General features: G+C 39.8%; 2 protein-coding genes across 2 annotated transcripts in view; one reads left to right on the forward strand and one right to left on the reverse strand.

Moving 5' to 3' along the window:
- Positions 1-23,400, reverse strand: part of clcn2a (chloride channel, voltage-sensitive 2a) — a gene marked incomplete at both ends in the record, with an annotated part of 36,636 nt that overhangs the window by 6,400 nt on the left and 6,836 nt on the right. The window contains 14 exons of the mRNA XM_083889581.1: positions 522-632; positions 731-800; positions 1,791-1,946; positions 3,285-3,387; positions 3,567-3,668; positions 4,248-4,332; positions 5,033-5,158; positions 6,637-6,715; positions 7,102-7,125; positions 8,316-8,396; positions 8,703-8,836; positions 9,193-9,321; positions 10,714-10,845; positions 15,264-15,432. Of these exons, the coding sequence (XP_083745707.1) occupies positions 522-632; positions 731-800; positions 1,791-1,946; positions 3,285-3,387; positions 3,567-3,668; positions 4,248-4,332; positions 5,033-5,158; positions 6,637-6,715; positions 7,102-7,125; positions 8,316-8,396; positions 8,703-8,836; positions 9,193-9,321; positions 10,714-10,845; positions 15,264-15,432 (1,501 nt within the window). The remainder of the gene's footprint in view (positions 1-521; positions 633-730; positions 801-1,790; positions 1,947-3,284; positions 3,388-3,566; positions 3,669-4,247; positions 4,333-5,032; positions 5,159-6,636; positions 6,716-7,101; positions 7,126-8,315; positions 8,397-8,702; positions 8,837-9,192; positions 9,322-10,713; positions 10,846-15,263; positions 15,433-23,400) is intronic.
- Positions 17,153-20,163, forward strand: LOC310926665 (zona pellucida sperm-binding protein 4-like; the record flags this gene model as incomplete). Its single annotated transcript, XM_083888848.1, has 8 exons — positions 17,153-17,435; positions 17,556-17,743; positions 18,842-18,939; positions 19,032-19,189; positions 19,270-19,462; positions 19,541-19,688; positions 19,771-19,846; positions 20,078-20,163. 8 exons carry the CDS (start codon positions 17,153-17,155, stop codon positions 20,161-20,163), a joined length of 1,230 nt encoding a protein of 409 aa, XP_083744974.1.

Below are 23,400 nucleotides of genomic sequence, written 5' to 3' on the forward strand. Positions count from 1 at the left end.
TTGTGTGCTCAAGTATTTACTAGGAATTAACAAATAAATTTAATAATTTTAAAAGTAAAACACAATTTGGTGCTATTAATCAGTGTTTCATTATATATTCGTTGTTGGTGATATAATCCAGTCAAAGATGAATATTATATCTGCCCTAAATTGAGTATTGCATGTGTCATAATTTGACTCAGAAGACTAAAATCTAACTACCTATTTCACTGTTTATCATGTTTCCAGTTGCAGTACCATGTGACTCACTTCCTGTATTTAGTCTTTCACATTATTTCACTCAGTAGCACTTGAATGTTCATCAAATTGAGGTTGAAAATGTCATAATCCCCTTTCAAGTTGAATGAGTTTTCATTAGTCAGTGTCATTGCCATTTTCCGAGCTTCCATGAAATGATAAATTGCTGCAGCAACAATTTCAATTATGTTAAAAAAAAAGAAGAATTAAACATGATCAGGACATTGTAATCAAGGCAAATGAGAAACAAAATGGTGGATTTAAGTGTAGTATGGTTGACTCACCAACGACTGCATAGCCGCCAGGAACTATGGGATACACTCTGCCATCAGCATGTATGCCGTCAGGAAACATGGCTGCCATGACCTCACCCACGAGTCTGCCAAACGCTGCGCCTGTCCATCACACACAGATACTGTTAGAGGTCGTATGAAGGTCTGCTTATAGTCGCAAGGGAAAAAAAACAATAGAAGCATAAGTAGATTTTATTCACCAATAAGGAACACGGGCATGAAGGCCCCACATGGAACAGGCATGGTGGTGGCCACGGCAGACATCCAGAACTGAAACATGTGTTTGAGATATGGTAAAAACATCAACACTGTGTTTTCATTCATTATCAAATTCTAGTGCCTGAGGAGTTTATTGCATCCGAGTCAGTGAGCCAATAAGCATGCAGTAGAGTATGCTGTTTGACCTAGATCTAACAGTGCTTGTGATTGGCTGATTGAGGTGTGCAGGATGTCATGCCCAGAAATGGAAAGAGTACTTAAATATTCTACTACTGTTAAAAAGTACCACTATTTTGACAACAGTTTACTTAAGTACAAGTAAAAGCACTGGTCTGAAAATGTACTCAAGTTAAAGTAAAAAAAAAAGTTCTTTGTTTAACATTTACTTTAACCTTTAGAGTAAAGTGACTTAGTTACTTTCTTACTTAACCCAGTAACGGATGTGATTTAAATGATAGCGAAGTACAGTACTTCCGAAAAAAATATATTTAAAAGTTACACACTTAGAAATCAAAGTACGAGACTGTACCTAAAAGGGTACAAATGCTTTGTCGCTCCAGTTGTACCCTATCAGGGTACAAGCACTGTACCTGTGCTTGTGCTGTGTGTACCAATCAGTACATTTTTGTCTGTCTTTGTACCTGATAGGGTACAACTGGAGCGACATATGTCTCGTACAGTCTCGTACTTTGATTTCTTAGTGTGTATTTAAAAACCTACACAATTACAGTAACACAAGTAAATGTAATTCATGACTTTCCACCTCTGGTTATGTCCATAAAAACAGAAGAGGAAGATGAGGCTCAACCCGAGTGTTTTCATTGTTTAATGAATGACTTTATGTTGAGAAGATCTAAAGAGCACAGAATAAATATGAGAGCTTTTTGCGTTGCAAGAAGACCAAGTCGAAACACATTGAATACGATTGGTATTGGAAAAAGTATTATTCAGGATCTGAAATATCGATACCACAGTGAACGTTTTCTAACTGACACCTAATCAAATCATCCTCTTCAGGTACGACATGCGGTGAAGACCTACCTTCATGATGATGAAGAGGATGAGCGTGATGAAGACATTGACCTGGGGGTGTTTCCAGCCGTGGTGGTGACTGATGTAGTCGAACTCCTCGGCCACACCCTGACGGCACCACGTGCGGTTGTCGAACAGCGCGACCAGAGACTCCTGCTGCGTCAGCTGACCGATCCACACACAAAGAAAACGGCTCAACAAAGGTTTGTCTGTTACATCCTCGTCAACGAGGTCACATAAGGAGACTTCGGAGGGATCCGTCTCTGGTGCCATCTGTGCTTTATGAGGAAGCAACTATTTTTAGGGCTAAATATATAATTGCGATTTTTTTTTTTTGACAGGAATTGTGTTTGCGATAGGATTCGCTGTATCACCATTATTCTCATTTTCATTCGAAAAACATATTTAAAGGCGCCATATGTAAGAATGTGGCCAAAAACGGTTACTACACTCAAATTCAAAATACCGAGGTCTTTTAGGTATCGTTTTCTCCGCCATTGTAGCTCAGACTTAACTGGCAGCCCGTGGTTGCTCGGCAGCTGAGACTCTATTGACTGCAATGATTGGTAGACAGCGGTAGGTGGCGCCACATGCAAAAACATGATTTCAAAACATAAACATGATTTTCGGTCCATTTTAATGCAAATATTTTGCCTGTACTGTTGTTGTTGGTGAGTTCAGTTTGTTATATGAACATTACTCCTGAGTCTCTGTGACGTATTAGGAGGATTTTATGGCCAGTTGCTTTAGATTTATGATATAATACACCTTTAAAATGATTACTGTGTGGTATTGCAGATTCAGTAGATACAGTACATGCAGATCTGTGAGAAACAAAGACGTTCTCTTCAGTCTGTAGAATAAGACGTGTATAGATCAAGGCAATAATTCATCTTAATGATCACTAATCATCCACGCAGTGTCGGTTTGGCGTTATGGTCAGTGGAAGGACCACTTTTACCTGTTCAGCTGCACTTCTACATATTTCCAGCCACATTATTACTCTGATATAACTGTTGACGTGAATGGTGAGTCATTCCCTCGTCATTTCCCCTGCTTCAAGTGCTACTTTCTTCTGTCTAATTCTAGGAACTTTATGTAAATAAGCATCACTTTGAGCAGAGAGGGGAACTCAATTATGGTCCAGTTTTGTAGTTAGTGCTGCTGTTTTCTTGTTCTGAGGATCTGAAAGGCTGAAATAAAACTGTGGTGTTTGTGTGAAGCAGGATTACTCTGCAGTGTTGCAGGTGCAACTTTAGTTTTTCACATTCCGTAGCTCTCCAACGTTCATCAATTTGAGTATCACGGACAGAAAAACCTATCATACATTTTAAGCGTCAAGATCTGCACAAATAGAGACCAGCTTTAAATAACTTATTCTATTAAATATGGAACAAAAAGAATGACCTGACGCCAAACTCTTCCATCATTAAATATAATCACCAGTAATTCAGAAATGACACAGAAATGCTTTCATGCCATCAGAAGAGTGTGAATTCTCACCTGTCCAGCCATGAACTGGCCGAGGCCCGGGGGGAAAGTGAGCGTGGAGACGAGCAGGGTGACGAGTGCAGGATACATGAGACGCCTGACAGGAAGAGAGGGACTGCAGGGTCATTAATGAGTGCACTTGTCATTCTCTATGTTCATACTTGATTTCTGGGTGGTGAAGGCGGAAAAAAGGGCTATAAAAAGATTCATTTACTGTATTAACCCTGTTATTTATCTATTTTAAACTGTCGGGGAAAACACGAAAAAGCATCTGCCCAGATTTCAGGTACTCACTTCCTCAGCAAGAACTTGTTGATCGTCTTCTGTTTCCTCATGCACTCCACAATCAAACGGTTCAGGTAGACGAACAGAGCGCCGCCGAAACCACAGGCGATCCTACGAAAACAGACAGAGACGCGGTGTCGAGGTGAAACAGATGAGCAACATCCTCCTGGATCTCTCCACTGCGAAGATAAAGCTTCAGCTTTGCTTCACCTGGTTGAGTCTCTGACTCACTATGAAGGTTTATTTAGTCATAGCATGGTTTGCTGTGAAATGTGAGCTTTTACTGCTGCTGCTGCTGCTGCACAGTAAATCCCTTGGGGATGATAATAATAATATTATAATATATTTACTTTTTTTAGTTACTGACTATGGACATATGCCTGTATATGAGAGCACATAACTCTCGACAATAATCTCTAAAGTAAAAAAAAAATATATAGAAAAAAACCCCAAAGTATTTCTTCTATAAAGGCGATGTTCTAGATCCAGGCTCCACTTTCCCCCCGCAGAGTACAGCGAGTTAACTCTGTCTATAATTTCCAATCAATTAAAAATCTCCCTTCATGAATGTCAGTGTGGAGGCAGGAGGCTGAATGAACTATTACCACATAAGTGAGGCATCAAACTGCTTTGGGATCAGCTGAACAGTTGTGTCAGTCCAGACCCAGACAGACACACACACACACTCACCCCAGGACGGCGAACGCCGGCAGCTCTTGAAGGTCAAACGGGAAATCCAAACGGAAACGGGTCTTAAAAAGAGCAGTGATGGTCTCTGAGGAGAGAGAACGTCCTTCTCACTGCGGCAGAAATGTAGGCTACATACGTTCTATGAACTATGCTAATAAATATTAGGGTAACACTTGAGGGAGTACGGAGCACATATTCACCATTAACTAGATGCTTACTAACACATATAAGTCGCATACTAGCCCTTTATTAGTAATTATTAAAGCATGTATTAACACCTTATAACCTTTATTAGATACCTCTATTATGACATGAATTAATATTTTTCCTACATAAGGTGTTTATACATGCTTAATATTCACTAATAAAAGGGCTAGTATGCTATTATATGCATGTTATTAAACACCTAGTTAATGGTGAATATGAGTATTGACCCCTCTTAAAATGATTACTCCTAAAGCAAGATATAACTTTATTACTATCATTATTTCAGTCACCGAGAAAAATAAAAAACAAGAGACAGCAAAACAATATTAATACTATGGATCGTGGTATATTATTTTCTTCAGTAGGAGTATAACAAAAGTTTAACATATCAATACAAACTTTTTGCGTTGCATAAACACACGGGTTTCTTCAACTGTCAGTGAGGAAACTCACAAACGTCTTAGATGCTCTGACATTTACTGTGATAATAATAGACACTGGATCATTTTATCGTGTGAAGGAATGAGGCCGTATCGCCCCACACTAAGAACACAAAGGAAAAGAAAAGGTGTTTTTACCTTCATCCTGATTCCAGACTGCCAGCACTCTGAATATGAAGGCACTGAAGGTGGCAGCGAAGAAGCCCCTCCAGTAGTTCCTCACCGCAAAAAATGTTGATGTTACCTCAATACTGAACAGCACTCCTGCATTAAACACACACATACACACAAAATGATATTAGCCCTGCTACTCACTTCATTGACTATTTCCATAATTTCCTTTATAGTGTTTTTTTGTATAGCACAAATAAAACCCCACAGCTCAAAGGTAATAAAGAACCAAATCATAACAAACCATTTCAGCTCTCATATTAAGTATTTATTACCGCAATTTCTCATACCTACTACAATTGTAGGTTGTGTGCCTTTGCTGACCAATGTGGTGTCAGTTTACACATTTCTATTACAATTATCTACCATGTGCTTGTTTAGTCAAAAGGAATTTAATGTTCAGGGGTCAAAGGTCATGATTTGTGACTCCACTGTGACCTTTACTATATTGTCTCACTTATTGCTTAGTTAACCTTTAGTTAAACCTTATAGCTGCTATATTCCATTCACAGTGGTGACGTCACCTGACCTTTGTCCAGCAACATCTAATTCGTCTAATTTTTAAATGACATTTGTGACAGATTTGTAGGGTTTTTGTACTCAAAGTTTTAAAAATACAGTGACCTTCATCTTTGACCACCAAAATCTGACCGTCATCTTCATCCAAATTTCCGAAAGATTCAAGTTCACAAGAATGAGATGGATGAACAAACCCTCCCCAAAAACACAGTATGATTCTCAATCATGAGCCAAAAACAAGTTTCACTTGCTTGTTGTCGTGCAAACATCTGTTCTCTCAAATTCATCATTATCTTTTTTTTTTCAACTTTACCCCTAACTTTACTGACACTCAAAATAAGACACATACTTGAAAAACTTGCTGTCACCCTGAGGTGCAAAAGTGTTAAATGGAACAAACAGACTGACTTTAGGCTGAATAAATATCCTCACTGAGCACAAAACATGGGAAAGGTTCATCGTCTGTTGTATATCTTTTAAAGATTTTTTTAAAGAGAAGAGAAGTTTAAGGTCAAAAAACAATTTTGTTTAAACTTTAAAGACAACTCCTCACACGTTGTTACATTGATTTGATCCAAATTTATCATAAAACTGGGAAAAGTTGGAGAGCACAAACCACAAGTTGAAAAAAAACCCCTCTATGGTGCACTTTTCTCATCACTCAATTTTATTACTCTGTATAACTGTGATGTGTGTTTGGGTCATTGTCCCAAATCATTACATGTGGTCTTTTAAATTGTTTATAACATCAACTCCTGTCCAGCGACAGCAGATGTAAATTAGCCTTGTGGCTATAATCTGGCCCAATCATATATTGTGCATTGTCCCTGTCAAATAAACGTAAATAAATAAATAAAATAAATAAAACTTCAGTATATATATATATACACAACATTTATACAATATAATTAATTTAGTGAATTTTCTGAATTTTCTGACTTTTCTAACGGTGGCACTAAAAGAAAGTCATCTAAAATGATGGGAAACATCCTTAGACCTTAGTATTCATGCAGTTTAAGGACAGTCTGGCCTGTAGTTGTCTGTTGTCCTACCTCCAATAGGTGCAGCGAAGCAGCAGCCCACACCTACTGCACAGGCAGCCGACAGCATCTCTGTGTTCCTCAGCTCGTTCTGTCCAAACACACACCCACGCACATGATACACGCCGGATTAATTTCTTGTGATAAATAGTTTGCAGAAGCAACAGTTGCACTGTGACCCTACCACTGTCACGTTTCACCTTCTGTGAGATTAAACGTATGAATGGTGGAGGTGTGAGCAGCCATAATTGGAAACACGGATGGAGTGTGGAAATCATGAGATGAGATGTTTGTATATAAGCGACGGCAACACAGATCGATGCCTCGCAGCGCCGCTTCACTGAACACAACCAAACACAGCGCGGACAAATGGAAAGAGAGGCGTCAGTCTATCTCGGCTTATCTGAAATGGACGACATGGATTATTAATGTTGATGGAACTGGGAATAAAAAAGTGTCTGATTCATGCATTCATACCTTGTTTCCCACAAAAGGCTCTTCCTTTAGCGGTAAATTTGAAACGCACACACAAAAAAGAGAAACATGTGTGAGTGCCATCTGTGCAAGTGAGAGGTTACCTTTTGTCTTTTTTTTGTTTTTTTTTAAATCCTCCTCCTGGAAGTCATCCAGCTCATTATACAAACTGCACACAATCAAACAAGCCGAAAATGAGCTTGAGCAAACACAGTCTTAATTCCACAGTGGGCTGAATTAACACGTGCCCAGAACAATTACATTCAAAGGCTGCGTTCAACCCCTGCATTTTCGGAATCTTTCTAACATGTGCTGTGAGTTTCATTTTGTTCCCCCTCTCCCCTCCATATCATTGAAGTCTATCGTCCGCTGTTACTGGTGGAGCTGCTGTTGCTGAGGGACGTACAGGACAATGTCCAGTGCAGACACGGACAGGACGAGGCTCAGCGTGAGTGGAGGCAAGAGTGTGTCCTGGAAAGTGGCAAAAAAATCAAAGATTTGTCAAAGGCTTCTCCTGGTGTAGATGTGTTTGTATTTTCTTGCTTTTAGTCAAACTTATGAAGAAAATCCTCATTTCCTCTGAGATTCTGCTGCAGCATTTACAGCATAAGACTTGAACTAAAAAGCATTTATACAACAGATATTTCTGATGCAGCTTCTGTCGCAATCATAACGCAATGAAACTCCAAAGATAAGTTTCATATATAATTATGTGCATTAAAACTTTTTGTTAAGGCTTAAAGGAGAAGAGCAACCAAAAAAAAAACTTTTCTTATGCTATTTTAAATCACCATATTGTTTTGTTTACTGAATTTTTATCTATAACTAGGACTATTTTCTCAAAAATGACAGGTTTTATTTTTTTTTCTTCTGGTTGATCCAAACAATATTGATGAGACTTTACTTAACTTTACCCTGTGTATTACATTTAGACGTTTTTATTGGAAGAAAAATGAATATACTATACCCCTAAGTAAGTAAGTTTAAATAAATAGCGTTGTTCTTTCTTGTTGCCTCAGATTGGAATAAGCCTTGAAAAAGACAATCCAGCCTTCATTTTATGTCGTTTGTATTCATCGTGGACACAGTTAAGATGGTGAATGCTTCAGTGAACGTCCTCAGAGTGACGTCACTGACTCACTTTGAACTTGTATGTACAGTATATTTGTGCACAAGGGAATTCTGCGTAAAAAAATTAACATAGTTACCATTCTCACCATGTAAATCCCACCAAAAACAGCAGCCATGAATTTGCTCAGCAGAGCTGCGCACAGGCTGGCGACGTGAACGAAGGGTCCCTGAGAGGGAAGAGGGACGTTAGCGTATACACGGTGTGGCTGAAAGCACATTAAACGCCGAGTAAAACGTGCAGGACTCATCCTTCAAAGCCTGAACAAGATTAAACCCTGTTCAGTCTCAGTTCATACAACTTTATTACGCTCCCAAATGGGAAATACAAGCAGTAAATCACCTCTTTATTTTTGCAGCCACAGCTTTAATGATGCCTGTAGATTTATTTTATTTCCTCCCGATAGAAAACTTTAGAAGCTGCCAAGCTATCTGTCTTGTGTAATTTGTAAGACGGCAAGGAATAAACCATCTACCTCCTTCCCCAGAGGCATACCACTGCCAAGGGCACAGGTCAGGCCAATGACTTTGGCCACAAACGTCTTAAAAGTCAGGTACTCCTTCAGGACCACCCCCCTCAGTATCGTCTTCATCTCAGGAATACCTGAACCTGCAAAGTGAAACAAAGACACGCCAGGTGGGATGATGGAGTGGAGAGGAAAGATGAGTAGAAAGAGAGCAATTACAGAGAGGAGGGATGAGAGGAAGAAGTGCGGAGCACAGAGGATGCGGTGTGGAGGGGGAGGAGGAGGCTGATTGATATTCATGCAGTTTTCTGTATGCACATCTCATCAGAGGCCTATTTTATGGATTTGCTGCAGACGTGACCCCGAGGAAAATGTTCAGCATATGTCCTTGGAAGCCTTATGGTGCATTATAGGGGCGATTAAATTATCATACGTTAAAACATATTAACGTTATTGTTTATGTGAGTGTGTGTGTCTGTGCTGTATGTGTGCGTCTTACCCACAGCCTGAGGTGCCAGGATCTGAGTGAATCCTGCTGAGAAAGTGATGAGCACTACAGGGTAGCTGACCCAGGCGATGTACTGCAGGAGCATGTTACTGTCCAGTCCACCGTGCATCCACTTCTGTGCTGCATACACACACAGGTAACTTACTTAATCACAGTGTAATCCAGCGGAGAACTAAACCATTTAACGACTAACAGCCACATGATTTACGAGCTGTGAACAGATTCGTGCCTTATTCGGGCATTTTCCTGCGGGTTTAGCAGCGCGGTGACCTCATCCTCATCCTTTTTCACTTGACTCTCTACAGTCATTTTAGAGAATTTAGAGAAAAGAGAGCAAAAAAAAGGTGTGAGAAATATCTACAGCTCAACAGCTGCATATCAAAATGCATTTATTCATTTTTATTTCAGGCCTCAGTCCTTGAAACTGCTGACGTCATTTGCCATTTTCACAATTGAGAGTTAGATATTCTGTAAGCATCAGATTGGGTACAATTTAAATTGACTTTTCAGAATCAAAATATCAAAACAATTATGAGACTAGTCTTGTTGTTGAGTAGTGTACTTATATTAGCCAAAACGTTACCAACACTTTTTACATCCATAGAAATTTCTATTCAAGGTCATAGACCATTTTTATTTTGGGCATCTTTTAATCACATCATCTGCATTATCATCTGTGCTCTAATTTCCAGGAAAAACCCTCTGTAAAGCGTCAGATAGAGAAAGGAAATATTTAGTTAGCTAATTAGCCAGTGTGTTATCTATTTCATTATTACATTGTGTATTTGTCACTGATGAATGAATTCCGATGATCCCACGCTGATTTTCTGAATTGCTGTTTTGATGGAGAGACCCCTGGTGGCAGAAATTACAATATAATATAATATAATAATGAGTTTTTCCTAAAAAAGACTTTTACAATATCCAGCCAGTCTGTGTCTCCTGATTTAAGATGTATGAGGATATAAAAGGAGCATTTCAATCATGGCTGAATAAACTCTAAAATAAGAAAATCCTCATTAAAAAATAAGGAAGAAGGGGATTATTTTTCCTCCTCTCACATTTCTCTTACACATCTGAAGAAAGTGCACAGATTTAAAAATAACCAACAAAAAAACCCCATAAATATATTCATGGACAGATGTTTAGCCTCCCTTTTTGTCTGACACGAGAAAGAAGAAGATGAAAAATGAGTCTGTGTGTTATTCTGGTCAACATTTTAATTGAGTGCCAGAATCATAATTGGTGTACGTAAAGTCAAAACAGTAGAAACTGTCAAAGCAGTATTTATTGATGTAGTAAATATTAATAAAGCAATTTTAGTTACTGTTCAAAATCAATATGGCAGAGTGCCATTCAATTTATATTAATATTTCACCATGTACTCTGTTTTACACACTTACAGACGTCCATGGCCTCTCATGGATCAATACTTAATTCTTTACATATTTGCCGCCTCTGTGAGAGTTACTGTCTGACCCTCTGTCTCTGTCTCTCTGGTCCTTTTCTTACCTTCTTGGCAAAAAGCGATGGCGTAGTCCATGACCCAGCTGACCAGAGCCATGAGCAGCCCCAGCAGAATGAGGAAGATCCAGTCCTCCCCGACGCGCGAGATCAGGAACTTCTGGCAGCGAGATGCACATGCTGAGGGTGGGAAGACAAAAACAAAGCTGGTTTTCAAACAGTCATTTCCATAGTTAATGGTTTAAAGGACTCATAGTATACCCTATTTCTCCAAGTTAACCTAGTTCCCTGGTGTCCTAATGAACATCTCTGTCACCCTGCCAAAACAGCCCTGTTCAGAACACTCGGTTTTGATTGCCTGTCTCTTTAAATGCAAATGAGACACAGGAAACTATGTCAGCGTCACTGAGGCTCCAGCAGCTAACAGCAGTTAGCATTTGGAAAAGCCATCATTTGCCAACGCTAGCAGGCACATTGCCGTCATATATAACATGTATCCACTGGACACGTAAATCCTCTGAGGCTGGAAATTTGTGTAGAACTCAGTGCTGCACTGTGGAGCCAAGAATAGAACACTACAACAGCGATACAACAATTCCAAGAATGTCTCATTGTGACGTCACAATGAGTGCGAGAGTCAACATCGCGTTTTATCTCCTGTTCTTAGACTGAGGCGTACCACAAAAACATGAGTGAGTCATCTTTTTACACATTTTGCCGACTGATAAGGCCTCCAGAATCCCAAATATAAGCATTAAAATTATGAAAAAGTTGATTTTGTATAATATGTCCCCTTTGACATACTTGGCGAGTGGCTTGCAGTGGCTGCCATTGTTAGCTCACAGCAAGAAGGTCACTGGTTTGGATCCCAGTTCAACCAAGGGCTGAGTTTACATGTTCTCAAGGTTATAAGTTTAACTTGACGTTCTAAATTGACTGTCGGTGTAAATGTGAGAGTAAATGGTTGTCTAACTCTGTATATATATGCCCTGTAATAGACTGGCGACCTGTCCAGGATGTACCAAATGTACAAAAACAACTTAAAGGTGTTTTAAAAGTTTAAAGAGTTATACTTTGACTTTGTGTTCCCCATCCAAAAAGCATCTCTCTCTAATCCGAGTCCAAGAAGCATTTAAAAGTGACTCACTTCAGTTTATGAGTTCATCCACCCCGTATGACGATATGCAGACAAAACAAAGCTGGGTCACTGCTATAAATTGTACCATTACACTATAATCCATAACTCTGAGCTAGGTCAGCTAAAAGAGGCATCACTGGACTCATTTTCTTCTCTTTTGACTGTGGACACTGCCAAAGCCTGGATTTCATTTCAATAACCAGAGCAGTCATGGATGTGTCTGTTCCCCAGAGACGCGAAAAATGTGCCACCAACACGTTTGCTACACTCAGATCCATATTTCAGAAAGAACTCTAAAGTCAAGATCAAGACACAGCCCAGTCATCCTGCTTTGAAAACAGTGATACCTGTCATGAGACGAGAGAGAGATGAATCTACTGTTCTAACACTGAGGTCAAAAAGATAAAAACACAGAGTTCAAGAGCTCAAGCATTGAGCATCTAATCACTTTTGTCTTGAAAGACAAGTCATTGAAGGTTTGATGAAGGTGAAACTATCAACTCGCAGTGTGCCTGAACATTTTATTGATTGATTATTCCAATGATTATTGATTAATCATTGGGGTAGGGCTGGGCGATATGACCAAAAACACTATCACAAAGAGGTTTCAAATCAGTTGATATTGCAATACAGTTTTAGATTATTAAATATTGTAGAAGTAAAAAAAAAAACACTTGAAGCTGTTGGGCAAACACAAACACTTCACAAATCATTTAATAGGAAAGTCTCAAAGTGTGTTTGCACATTTCTTGTCAAGTATGTTTATAATTACAGGAAAAAAACTGAAAAGCCTCTCCTACACGACCCTGCACCCAAATATCTGCTCTTGTTTAAATGGCTTTTGCTCCCGTGTAGACATTGTGAACAATGTGGTAATTAAATATAATTCACGGCAGCCTTTTCTGCAGGATTCAGGTCACAGGAGAAGGGGTTTTCTCCTGAGGGAGGCAGGAGGAGACACGTGGGCAAACAAGAAAAACAAGGAAACAAGCGCAGACAAACAGTAATTTTACACACAGTGGATTATTTTAGAATGAATAATCTGTGTTACTTTTTATTTCTCTCTTACACACACTAGGACTAGGAAAATATCTAATCCTGATGAAAGACACCTCCCGTGTGGCAGCCTGTTGCAGCAGCTCTCACTACTTTCTAGCTTTTTCCCCTTAAAATTGTCTTTTTTATAGTCATATTGTACTTTCTCTAAAATGCACGTTTATTATGTATTATCTTTACCCTCTTTGCTGCTGTGACGATGTCAATTTCCCCACTGTGGGTCTAATAAAGGATTATCTTATCTTATATTTTAGATGTTGCAGTTTGATTTGCAATATTACTTTTAAGTCAGCCCTCAGTTCATTATTATTTACAGTGTTATATATTTAAAAACAGATTGGAGACGAGATACCGCGAGAATATCAACTTATACGGTACTACAAGGATATTAACTCAAAGATATGGAATGAATGAATATGAATTATTGATCGGAGTATAGCGTAAGTCAAAAACGAGCAGAGTTTTAAGATCTGTGTCAGGAGCAGCAGCAGAGCCTTCAGCTGCATGTGTAGGCTGTCTGGTTTGAAAAGCTGCCGCTTCAATTGCTGATGTGAGCCGTGGCTCACACTCAGAGTCCATCACCCACAGACGTGCTCTTCCCACACACCGATGCACTGAGAGCAAAAACACAGAAATCTCCCACTACCCCCTTTTATGTTTCCACTAAAACTACAGATTCTCTTCTTACACCATTACCTAACAAGAGGGCGAAAAAAAAAAGAATCAGAGCTCGTTCAGCCTGAGCGTCTATTTAAAGGCGGCTCTATAAATACAAACACCTCTTGATCTACGAGCACACGCAGCATGCAGACAGTGGTTGCACACATTACAGGGGCAGGCTGCTGATCTGAGTGTGATTGTTTTAAATGGCTGCCATTACGGGCGGCGAGTGGGCCTGACTTGATGTAGTGAAGCTTTCCCCGACGGTGCAATCGAGCTTTAATCAAATCAGTCGTTGCAAGAGCAGAGACGCAGAGACAGACACAAAGACTGATTTTTTTTTTCTTTGAAATGATCTAATATGTCCTTTTTTAAGTATTGATTTTTTTTCTACATACAATTAAAAGGTCAAATCTGACTCTGACCATGTTTTTGTAGATGGATTTGTTGAGTTGCACTGTGACCTTGAGATAAAAAAAAAATTTGACTTATTGTTTTCAATTATTGCCAAATCATTTATCATTATTGCTTGCAATGGATGGTTTTGACTAATGTGTAAAGACAATATTACAATATGTAATCTGACAATATGATACATATCCCAGTACAGGGGTGATGATACGATTATTGCGATGTATTGTAAGGTGATTCATATTGAGATCTCCATCCTTACAATAGTCTATTTTGGAGCAAAACTCTCACAATTCAAATAACAATTTTGTTTGCATAAACAATATATAGGTTTTTTTGTCAAGAATATGGAGTGGGAGAAGAAGAGAGTCAAAAGAATGCTGCCATCTAGTGGCCGGAGGTTTGAATACAATAATAAAAAACAATCAGAAAACAAAGAATATTTCCATACGTTAGTGATACAGTGCTTTAAAGAAATATTGCAAAAGAGATATTTCTTTTAACACCATTGTACTGACAACTACAACTGAATTTCTATATATATTTAAGGAAACAGTACTACAGTACTAGTGTATGTTCTGGTGTTACATGAACATATTTTGCAGCAGATTAAACCGCCAAAAAAACAAAATCAAACTCACATTCACGAAGACAACATTTCCTTGTTCTCCTCTGGTCCTCTGGTTTTATTATATCAATTTCCAGGTTGTGTGCAGTAAAGCAGTACAGCACAGGTGAGTGGAATTTAATTTGTGGTGCTCGCAACACAGAAACATGACTACTGAGTCTAAATGCTGTAACCTGCATGAATTACACACACACTTTTGGTTCCCTTGAGAACCATTCACACACACACACGCACGCACACACACACACGGCTCCAGTGCCAATGCCTCATCTGTAGTTGTCATTGCAAGAAGACTAGACATAAAATAATCTGACAGGTCAGATTATTGTTCTGCTCACACAGACAGTATACTGAGATCAAGGCAAATGTCTCTCTCCACGCACGCACACACGCACGCACAGGCAGCAGAGGGGGACTGTCTTTGTCTGACATTGAGACGAGCCTCTTGGCTGGAGGTCGTTTCTCAGATCAGTCACATTTTTTATCGTATTTGTCTCCTGCTCCTGTGCGTCGAGTGCTGCTCTGTTGTACGTTAAAAAAAAAAAATCTGCACAACTTTTAAGACTGCACTGCAAACACACAAGCACACACAAGCATATTTGTCGATGTACATTTAATCGAGTTTGGCCTGACCTTCAGGACATGTCTGTGCACTGTGCTACACTAAAGCACAGCTCTGAGACTTTATGAATGATGGTGACTTACACCGGCACTTTACACAGGGGTCTTTCTCATACTCCAGCAGATCTGCAGCACGACTGCGGACGCTGGTGTTCCTCCGCAGTCCTCCGCCGTCCCGTACTCCTCCATCCCGCAGTCGGGCTGCTTCCTCCTTGGCATACACACCCAACTCCTGGGTGTAGCGCCCATACATCTGTGTAAATGAAAAAAAGGGGGAGGGTGAGTAGGAGGCAGCACGACATGTTTTTCACTTAACGCAGTGTTGAGTCAAGGTAAAAACGCTCCTGTAAATACACTGAGGTTCACACTCAAAGGCAATGTTCAAATCAGATGTTTTCAGATTCGAATGTCCAGACATATTTGCAAAATTGTATACTAGTACTTTGTCACGACGTTGGTGTCCACACATTTGTGGCATGGGATGTTCTGTGTTTTGTCTGTTGTTGTTAGAGGTCAACCAATTTGGGCTTTCAGTAACGGATGATGCTGATCTTTTGAAATCAGTGCAGCCGATGTACAATAATGATGCAGTGTGAAGGATTGGAGGCATTCAGTTAAAGCTCAAAAAGGTGTTTAGTTTGTCCAGTAAAAACATGGTGGTCCAACACAGAGGAGACCAGTTCTTGATGTAGACATTAAGGGCTCATTTTATAGTCATGAAAACAGCAATTCATACATTCAGGTGATTTTACGAATTAATTTATTATGCCATCAGTCAAACAGTTCTGTTGACCTAAATCTTGCACATTAAATCTTTAAAGGTGCATTATGTAATAAATCTAAAGCAACTGGCCGTAAAATCCTCCTAATATGTCACAGAGACTCAGGAATAATGTTGATATAACAAACTGAACTCACCAACAACAACAGAACAGACAAAATATTTGCAATAAAAAAAATACTTTGCAGACTGCAAATCATGTTTATGTTTTGAAATCATGTTTTGGCATGTGGCGCCACCTACTGCCATCTACCAATCATTGCAGTCAGTAGAGTCTCATCTGCCGAGCAACCACCGGTTGCCAGTTACGTCAGAATACGAAACCTAAATGACCTCTGTATTTTGAATTTGAATGTAGTAACTGTTTTTGGCCACATTCTTACATATGGCACCTTTAAATAATAATTGTCAGATATGATTATTCAAAAAACTGCAAGAATTGGTGGAGCTGAGCTATCAGTCAACCTTTTCTTGTTGTCTGTTTTAAGACTGTTTGAAGACATTAAGAATGAGGCAAAACATTTGAAATGTAATTTGAAGAGTGTTCAAACTGAGATGCAACTGATTTGAATCACATTTTTGTCTTTTTTTTTGTGACTTCTAATCCGGATAAAATCTGCATATGCATAAAAAGCACATGTTTCTGGCAGTCCTTTGAACAAAGCTACATCAAAGTCCGTCTTTCCATCTTCCATTGCTTTATCCTCCACATGAGGGGGTCACAGGGGGAGCGGTGCCAATCTCAGCTGACATAGGTGGGGTTAACCCTCACAGGGCCACATAAAGACACAAAAAAACATTTACTATGGTCAACTAAGAGCGTCCAATTTATCTAATCCCAATATTGCATGTTTTTGGACTGTAGGAGCAAACCAGAGAACATTAAAATTCCATGCACTTGTTTCGACCGGGTCGTGAACCCACATCACTTTGATGTAAAGTCAAGCGCACTAACCACTACACCAACTTGTGTAGCCCTGTAGCAGAAGTCAAGTCAGATAATGCACTCAGCCTCACAGACAGGAGGGCAGACTCTCAGTCCCACCTGTCAGCTCCCAGATGATTAACTCTGCAGGGCTGCTGTGCAATTGACTCCTAACGATGAGAAGCAGCAAACTGCGCAGAATGAGTCAGGTATAAATGCTGTGTCTGCACCACAGTGTTTATTGTTTCAGTTCTGGTCAACGCCATGATGGAGCTAATCAGCGGTCTGTTTGTGGCGGTAGTTGTTTTGGTTTGTGAGGTTAAGGCCCAGAATTATTGGGCTCCACTTCTGCAAAAACAGCCTCCTCCTACGCTTCCTCCTTTGCTGCCTCAGCAACAGCAGAAAGTTTTTCAACCTCTTGCTCCCTTCGATAAGTGCCAGGTGAATGAGAATGACAAGATTCAGTGCGGGACTCCTGATATCACGGCTGAGCAGTGTGAAAACGTAAACTGCTGTTTTAATGGGGACCTGTGCTACTATGGGAAAGCAGGTATTTGTGCTCTCTACTGTGGTTTTTTTCGAGTGCTGCGGTTCTCAAACACACAAACTCTACATGGTGAGTTTAAAAAATGATTGAATGTGTGCATTTGCTTTTTCCCCCCTCATCCAGTGACCGTGCAGTGCACTAGGGACGGACAGTTTGTGGTGGTTGTGGCTCGAGACGCCACTATGCCGCGCATAGACGTGGATTCAGTCAGTCTGCTGGAAAGTAATGATCCTTCCTGTGACCCGAGGGGTGTCACCTCTGAGTTTGCCATCTTCCAGTTCCCAATGACTGCATGTGGTACTACCCTCAAGGTGAGTGGTGTCCAATATGACACTCTGACATGAGATTTCACAGTTGCAAGAGACCGTTTTCTTGCAAATGGTTGAGTCTACAAATATCTTTAAAGTCCACATTTGTGCTTGAGGTGGGCATTTTAAATATCTACTTATGATACTTCTCCTAGCTTGATGAACAGAAATGGTTAAAAGTAATCTGTATTGAAAGTTGTGTTTCAGTGTTCTTTGACTTGCAATCCAGGGCATTGAAGAGTTGAGGAATGTTTTTTGAATGTTAAGGCTCACACTTGGGGCCCAGTATTTTTAAATTTTCTTTTTGGCCTGTATTTTTTTTTTTTATTAGTAGGTGCAGTTAATTCAAGTACACTTACACATGAACTGTCCCATTCAGTTTAGATCTCAAGACTCACTAATGTTCATATTTCCTTCTTTTGAAATATGACCAGTGGGTTTGTCATTAAAGGTGCATTATGTAATAAATCTAAAGTGTCTAAATATCTAAATATGTCACAGAGGCTCAGGAATAATATTCATATAACATACCGAACTCACCAACAACAGTACAGCCAAAATATTCACATTAAAAAAACAAAAAACTTTTGCAGACTGCAAATTATGTTTTGAAATCATGTTTTGGCTTGTGGCGCCACCTACCACCGTCTACCAATCATTTCTGTTTCTACTCAATTGAGTGTAGAAACAGTTTTTAGCCACATTCTTGCATATGGTGCCTTTTTAAATTAAATCATCCACCAATTTTTGGTTAATGGAGGAAAAGAAAATCGTGGTTTGTAATATTAAATTGCACTCAAATTGTGACTGAATTCAATCTCATCCAAACCCTAATCTCTGGAGCTACTGACCATTTTCTGCGTGTGTTTTTACATTTCAGTCATACACAACCTGCCTGTGTGCAGCTGTCTCACTTTACTAGCACAATGATGTTTCCCCTGTCAGAATGTTGAACTCTTTCTGTGTGCAGTACAGGAATGTAATGGAGTAAGATGTGATCTAAAGCCTGCTATACTGAGACATCATGTGGAGCTGACTGGCTTAATGAATACTGCCTGAATTAACACGACAGTGCTTTTAAATTTGAACCCCTAACTGCAGGAAGAAGAGGGTTATGTGGTGTACGAGAACCACATGTCTTCCTCGTATGAGGTAGGAGTCGGACCTCGAGGATCAATCACTAGGGACAGTCATTTTGAGTGAGTCTATAATTTTAAAAAATCAAGCATTTCTGGTTCAGTCGATGAGATTTGTTCCACCATCAGGTCCTCTGCTCTCCCTCTCTCAACAGGTTGTTGTTCCAGTGTAAATACTCTGACACAGCTGTGGAGGCTCTTGTCATGGAGGTAAACGACGTTCCTCCTCCTGTACCTGTCGCTGCTGCAGGACTCCTCCGAGTGGAGCTCGGACTGGGTAACGGACAGTGTTACTCAAAGGGATGTGTTGAGGGTGAGTGGCACACAAGCTTCAATGATGCGAAACGACAATTTTTCTTGTGTCTACTGAACTCTGGACCCTCCTGATTACAGAGGAGGAGGTATATAGGTCCTTCTACGCTCCATCAGACTATCCAGTTACTAAACCGCTGAGGGAGCGTGTGTATGTTGAGGTGCGCATCCTGGATCGGTCTGATCCAAATATAGTCTTGAACATGGAGCACTGCTGGGCCACTGCCACCCAGAATCCTGACAGCCTGCCCCAATGGGACCTTCTCGTTGATGGGTATGTAAAACCCAACATTTTGAATTTTAGTGACTGGAAAGTAACTTTTAGCCATTTGACCTCACTTCTCGTCCGCAGGTGTCCCTACAATGGTGACCGTTACATAACCACAGTACTCCCTGTGGATGGCTCTTCTGGGCTTCTTTACCCGTCGCACTACAAACGTTTCAACTTCAAGATGTTCACGTTTGTGGATCAAAACGCCTTTACTCCTCGGAGGGACACTGTGCGGTTTGACTTAAGTTACACTCGATAACCGAGTAATAAGTTCTTGTAACTTAGTCTTTTTTTTTTAATTTTTTGTTCAGGTGTTCATCCATTGTTCTACAGCAGTGTGTTATCCCAGTAGCACAGACTCCTGTGAACAACGATGCCAGCAGCAACGTGAGTAGAGTCTTGCATCAACTGAATGTAGTCGAATCAACTATTATCAGCTAGAGCTACTTTGGTAATGCTTAGTTTTTGTGGGTGGAAGACAATGGTGTATTCCATTAGGAGAGATGGTTGATACTGATGAATAGGCGAATCATCTTGGCAGAGCTGGAACAACCTTTTTGCTGAGGATTCTCGCTGAAACAAATTCTAATTTTAAAATGTGCGACTCTCTTCTTGCAGGAAAAAGGGCAGTGGCTGAAGTGAGGAGCCCGAACCCAAACCACAAGGCTGTAGTCTCGAGTGGCATGGTGATCATGACGGAGTGAACGAACACTAAATCTGCACCCAACACCAAATGTGATCATCCATTTGCATGATGGCTTTTAAATAAAGCTTGTTAAAAGCTCCTGACAAATTCTAATGGTCAATACGTTTTTGCTATGGACTTTATTCAGGGGGGGGTGATGTCACTAAATGTGTTCATGGTTGCAGCTGAATGAGACTTGTCTTGGCACGATGAACACTACATGTAACTAGATTGTCAGCTGTGACGCAGTTCTCAGGAAAATGCTTTCCAAGAGAAATTGGTTCACAACAGATGTGCAGGTATGGGACTTTGTAAAAAAATTTAGTCAAATGATCCTGATTTAATTAGATGCCAGGTGTCTCAAATGCATTGTGGTAGAACTGTTGTCATAGACGGGTACATACATTTTAAAATGTGAACACTTGACTGAAGCAGTTGAGCAAACCTCCAAAGGCTGCTATATCAAACCCAATATCTCAGAAAATGTTTATGAAGCATGGGAAGTGGCACTTGACTGCCAAAAGTTCTCCAAATATTCTTAGTTGATGTGGCACCTAGTTTCAGGTATTTAAACAGCATGATTATCATTTGGAAGAAGCACTGGGTGCCCGTCTAGCTTAAAAAAAACTGACATGGTACCAGTGGACGTTTAGCAACTTGAGGTCTATATTCTTATCAAGTCTATGCTTGGAGCCTTTAGTCCACTATCTCGCAGGTAACTGTTAAAGGGGACATATTATTAGACTGAGGAGGACCATAAAAACATGAGTGAGTCATCTTTTTTTACACTTTGCCAACTGATAGGACCTCCAGAGTCCCAAATATAAGGATTTAAATGATTAAGAAGTTGATTTTTATCTTTAAGGTATACATTAGGTCCTGCAATGACTGAAAATACAGTGACTGTTCATGATTATCCTGCTTGAATTTAATCACATGAGAGACAAATGTCCCCATTGACTTCATAACAATACTTTTTATTGATATCCATGGACACATCTAGAATAATCCCATCCCTAAATGCATTAAACATGATTCCAACCTCTGGCACTGAAACAGCTTTCTTTTACGCACATTGAAAACATGATTCCTTGAGACCTGCTGCTTGTCTCCTTCCTGTTTCCCTTTTTTTTGATAACACTCCCTCTAGATTTCACTGTGTGTGCTACAACTTGAAATCTCTCCTCCCTTGCTTTATGCATCACTTTCCTTTTATTGTGCACCCTCCCACCCCCTTGTCTTCATTGAGATGGGCATCACGACTCCTCCAGACTCTCTCTTTCTGCTCACATGAACAGGCGGTGCAGAGGGAAAGCTGAGCAGCTGAATGGGTTTGGTTCTGACTTGAGAGTAAAAAAAATCAAGTACATCACTGCTGTCTGGTTTCTCATCTCTCTCCACTTTAGCCTGGTGGGAAGCAGACACCGCTCTAATCATTCAGGTGGCAGCACTGCCACATTTGAGCCACACAGCAAAATCTCAGAGGGATTATCTAGTAGATATAAGGTGACATTATCAGGAGTGGCTGTGTCGATGTACATAAACATGTCAGGAGTGAAATGCACACAGGATTTGCCACTGGTTAAACACCTATCACAACAAACTGATTATGTAGAGCAGACACTGTGGGATGCTAAAATATCCAGGAAGTAAATAATTAGAATGGAAACCAATATTTGGGTTAAGCCCTCCAATAGCTATAGCAATTATTTTGCCATGTTTTCTTCAATAGAGAGATTTGACCCGTGTATATAATTGGATTAAGCCAAATCCTGATAATTTATCAAAAACGCCTTTCTTGGATAACGACCATTGAAATAATCAGTCCATTAACTCTGCAAACTTAGTGTTGTGTTTGACTTTGTGACACAAAGACAACACAACCTTCACACCATGTGGACAGTCTCATTTCTCAAACTTGCTAAGGCATTTAAATGTGCAAGTATACTCTCATGGAATAACTAAATAGACATGGACAGAAAAACAACATGCAGTAAATTACTGAGTCATACACAGTTGTTTTGTTTATATAATTTGTTCACTTATTCTCTAAGCTTTCAGTGTCATCGCCTTTGAATCACACACCTGTGATTCATGTACTTATTAACATCAATAATTCTGACATGTCAATATATTCTGCCTGCTTTTTTAAAAAAAAAAAATAATAACTTGTATGTGTACTATATAATATATTCTGTTTCTCCCATCATTCAGTTTAAAGGTTTGGTTTAAAGGTCCAGTGCAACATTTAGGATGGTTTATTGGCAGAATATAAATGTAATGCCTACATACGTTTGTAGACGGTGTATTATCACATTGAAATAAAATTCTAGGTTTTCAGAATAAGCCTTTTACAGAGCTTTAGGCTTGTTTCTACAGAGAAGTCTCACCACTAAATGTCACCAATTATTATTGGTATTTAGTAAATGTGACACAACAGGAAGTCTTGTTAGTTTCCAAAACGAAACTGTAAATATAATTTTAAACAAATTTAAAGGGGATATATTCTTTCTCCAAGTTGAACAAGTTCCCTGGTGTCCTAATGACAAGCCTGTGACATGCTTTGGTCAAAATACCATAAGAATGAAGCACCATAGCAGTTCAATCACCCTGTTCAGAACGCTCTAGTAGTATCTCTTTAGGTCCACCTTAAAAAAAAGAAAAGTAAAACTAAGCATTTGGAAAAGTGATCATTTTCAGGCTCTAGCAGGCACATTGCCGTCATATATAACATGTATCCACTGGACAGATAAATCCTCTGAGGATGGACGTTTGTGTAGAACTCTGTGCTGCACTGTGGAGCCAAGAATAGAACTTTTCACAGACTTTGCGGATTTCCGGTTTTCAGATACCGTTGCCCTCGCCAGCACTCGTGTGTTTTATGGACAAAGGGGAGCTCCGCGAGACAACAATTCCAGGAATTTATCGCATTGTGACGTCCCAGTGAGCGTGGAAGTCAACGCCGCATGTTTTATCTCCTGTACTTAGACTGAGGAGGACCACAAAAACACGAGTGAGTCATCTTTTTTCACACTTTGGCGACTGGTAGGGCCTACAGCGTCCCAAATATAAGGATTTAAAAAGTTGATTTTGCATAATATGTCCCCTTTAAGAAAAGAGTAATCCAAAATGACACAAGTCATCTACATTAAAAGATCATTATGTCATTATATCATTATATTATGGCAGTTGTTTTCTGAATTGAATGATCCATATCTGTCATAAAAATACTGATGGCTTTCCTGTTTTCTGACAG

This window comes from Microchirus variegatus, assembly GCF_963457635.1.
Source record: "Microchirus variegatus genome assembly, chromosome: 5".
In the NCBI taxonomy this organism is placed as follows: Eukaryota; Metazoa; Chordata; class Actinopteri; order Pleuronectiformes; family Soleidae; genus Microchirus; species Microchirus variegatus.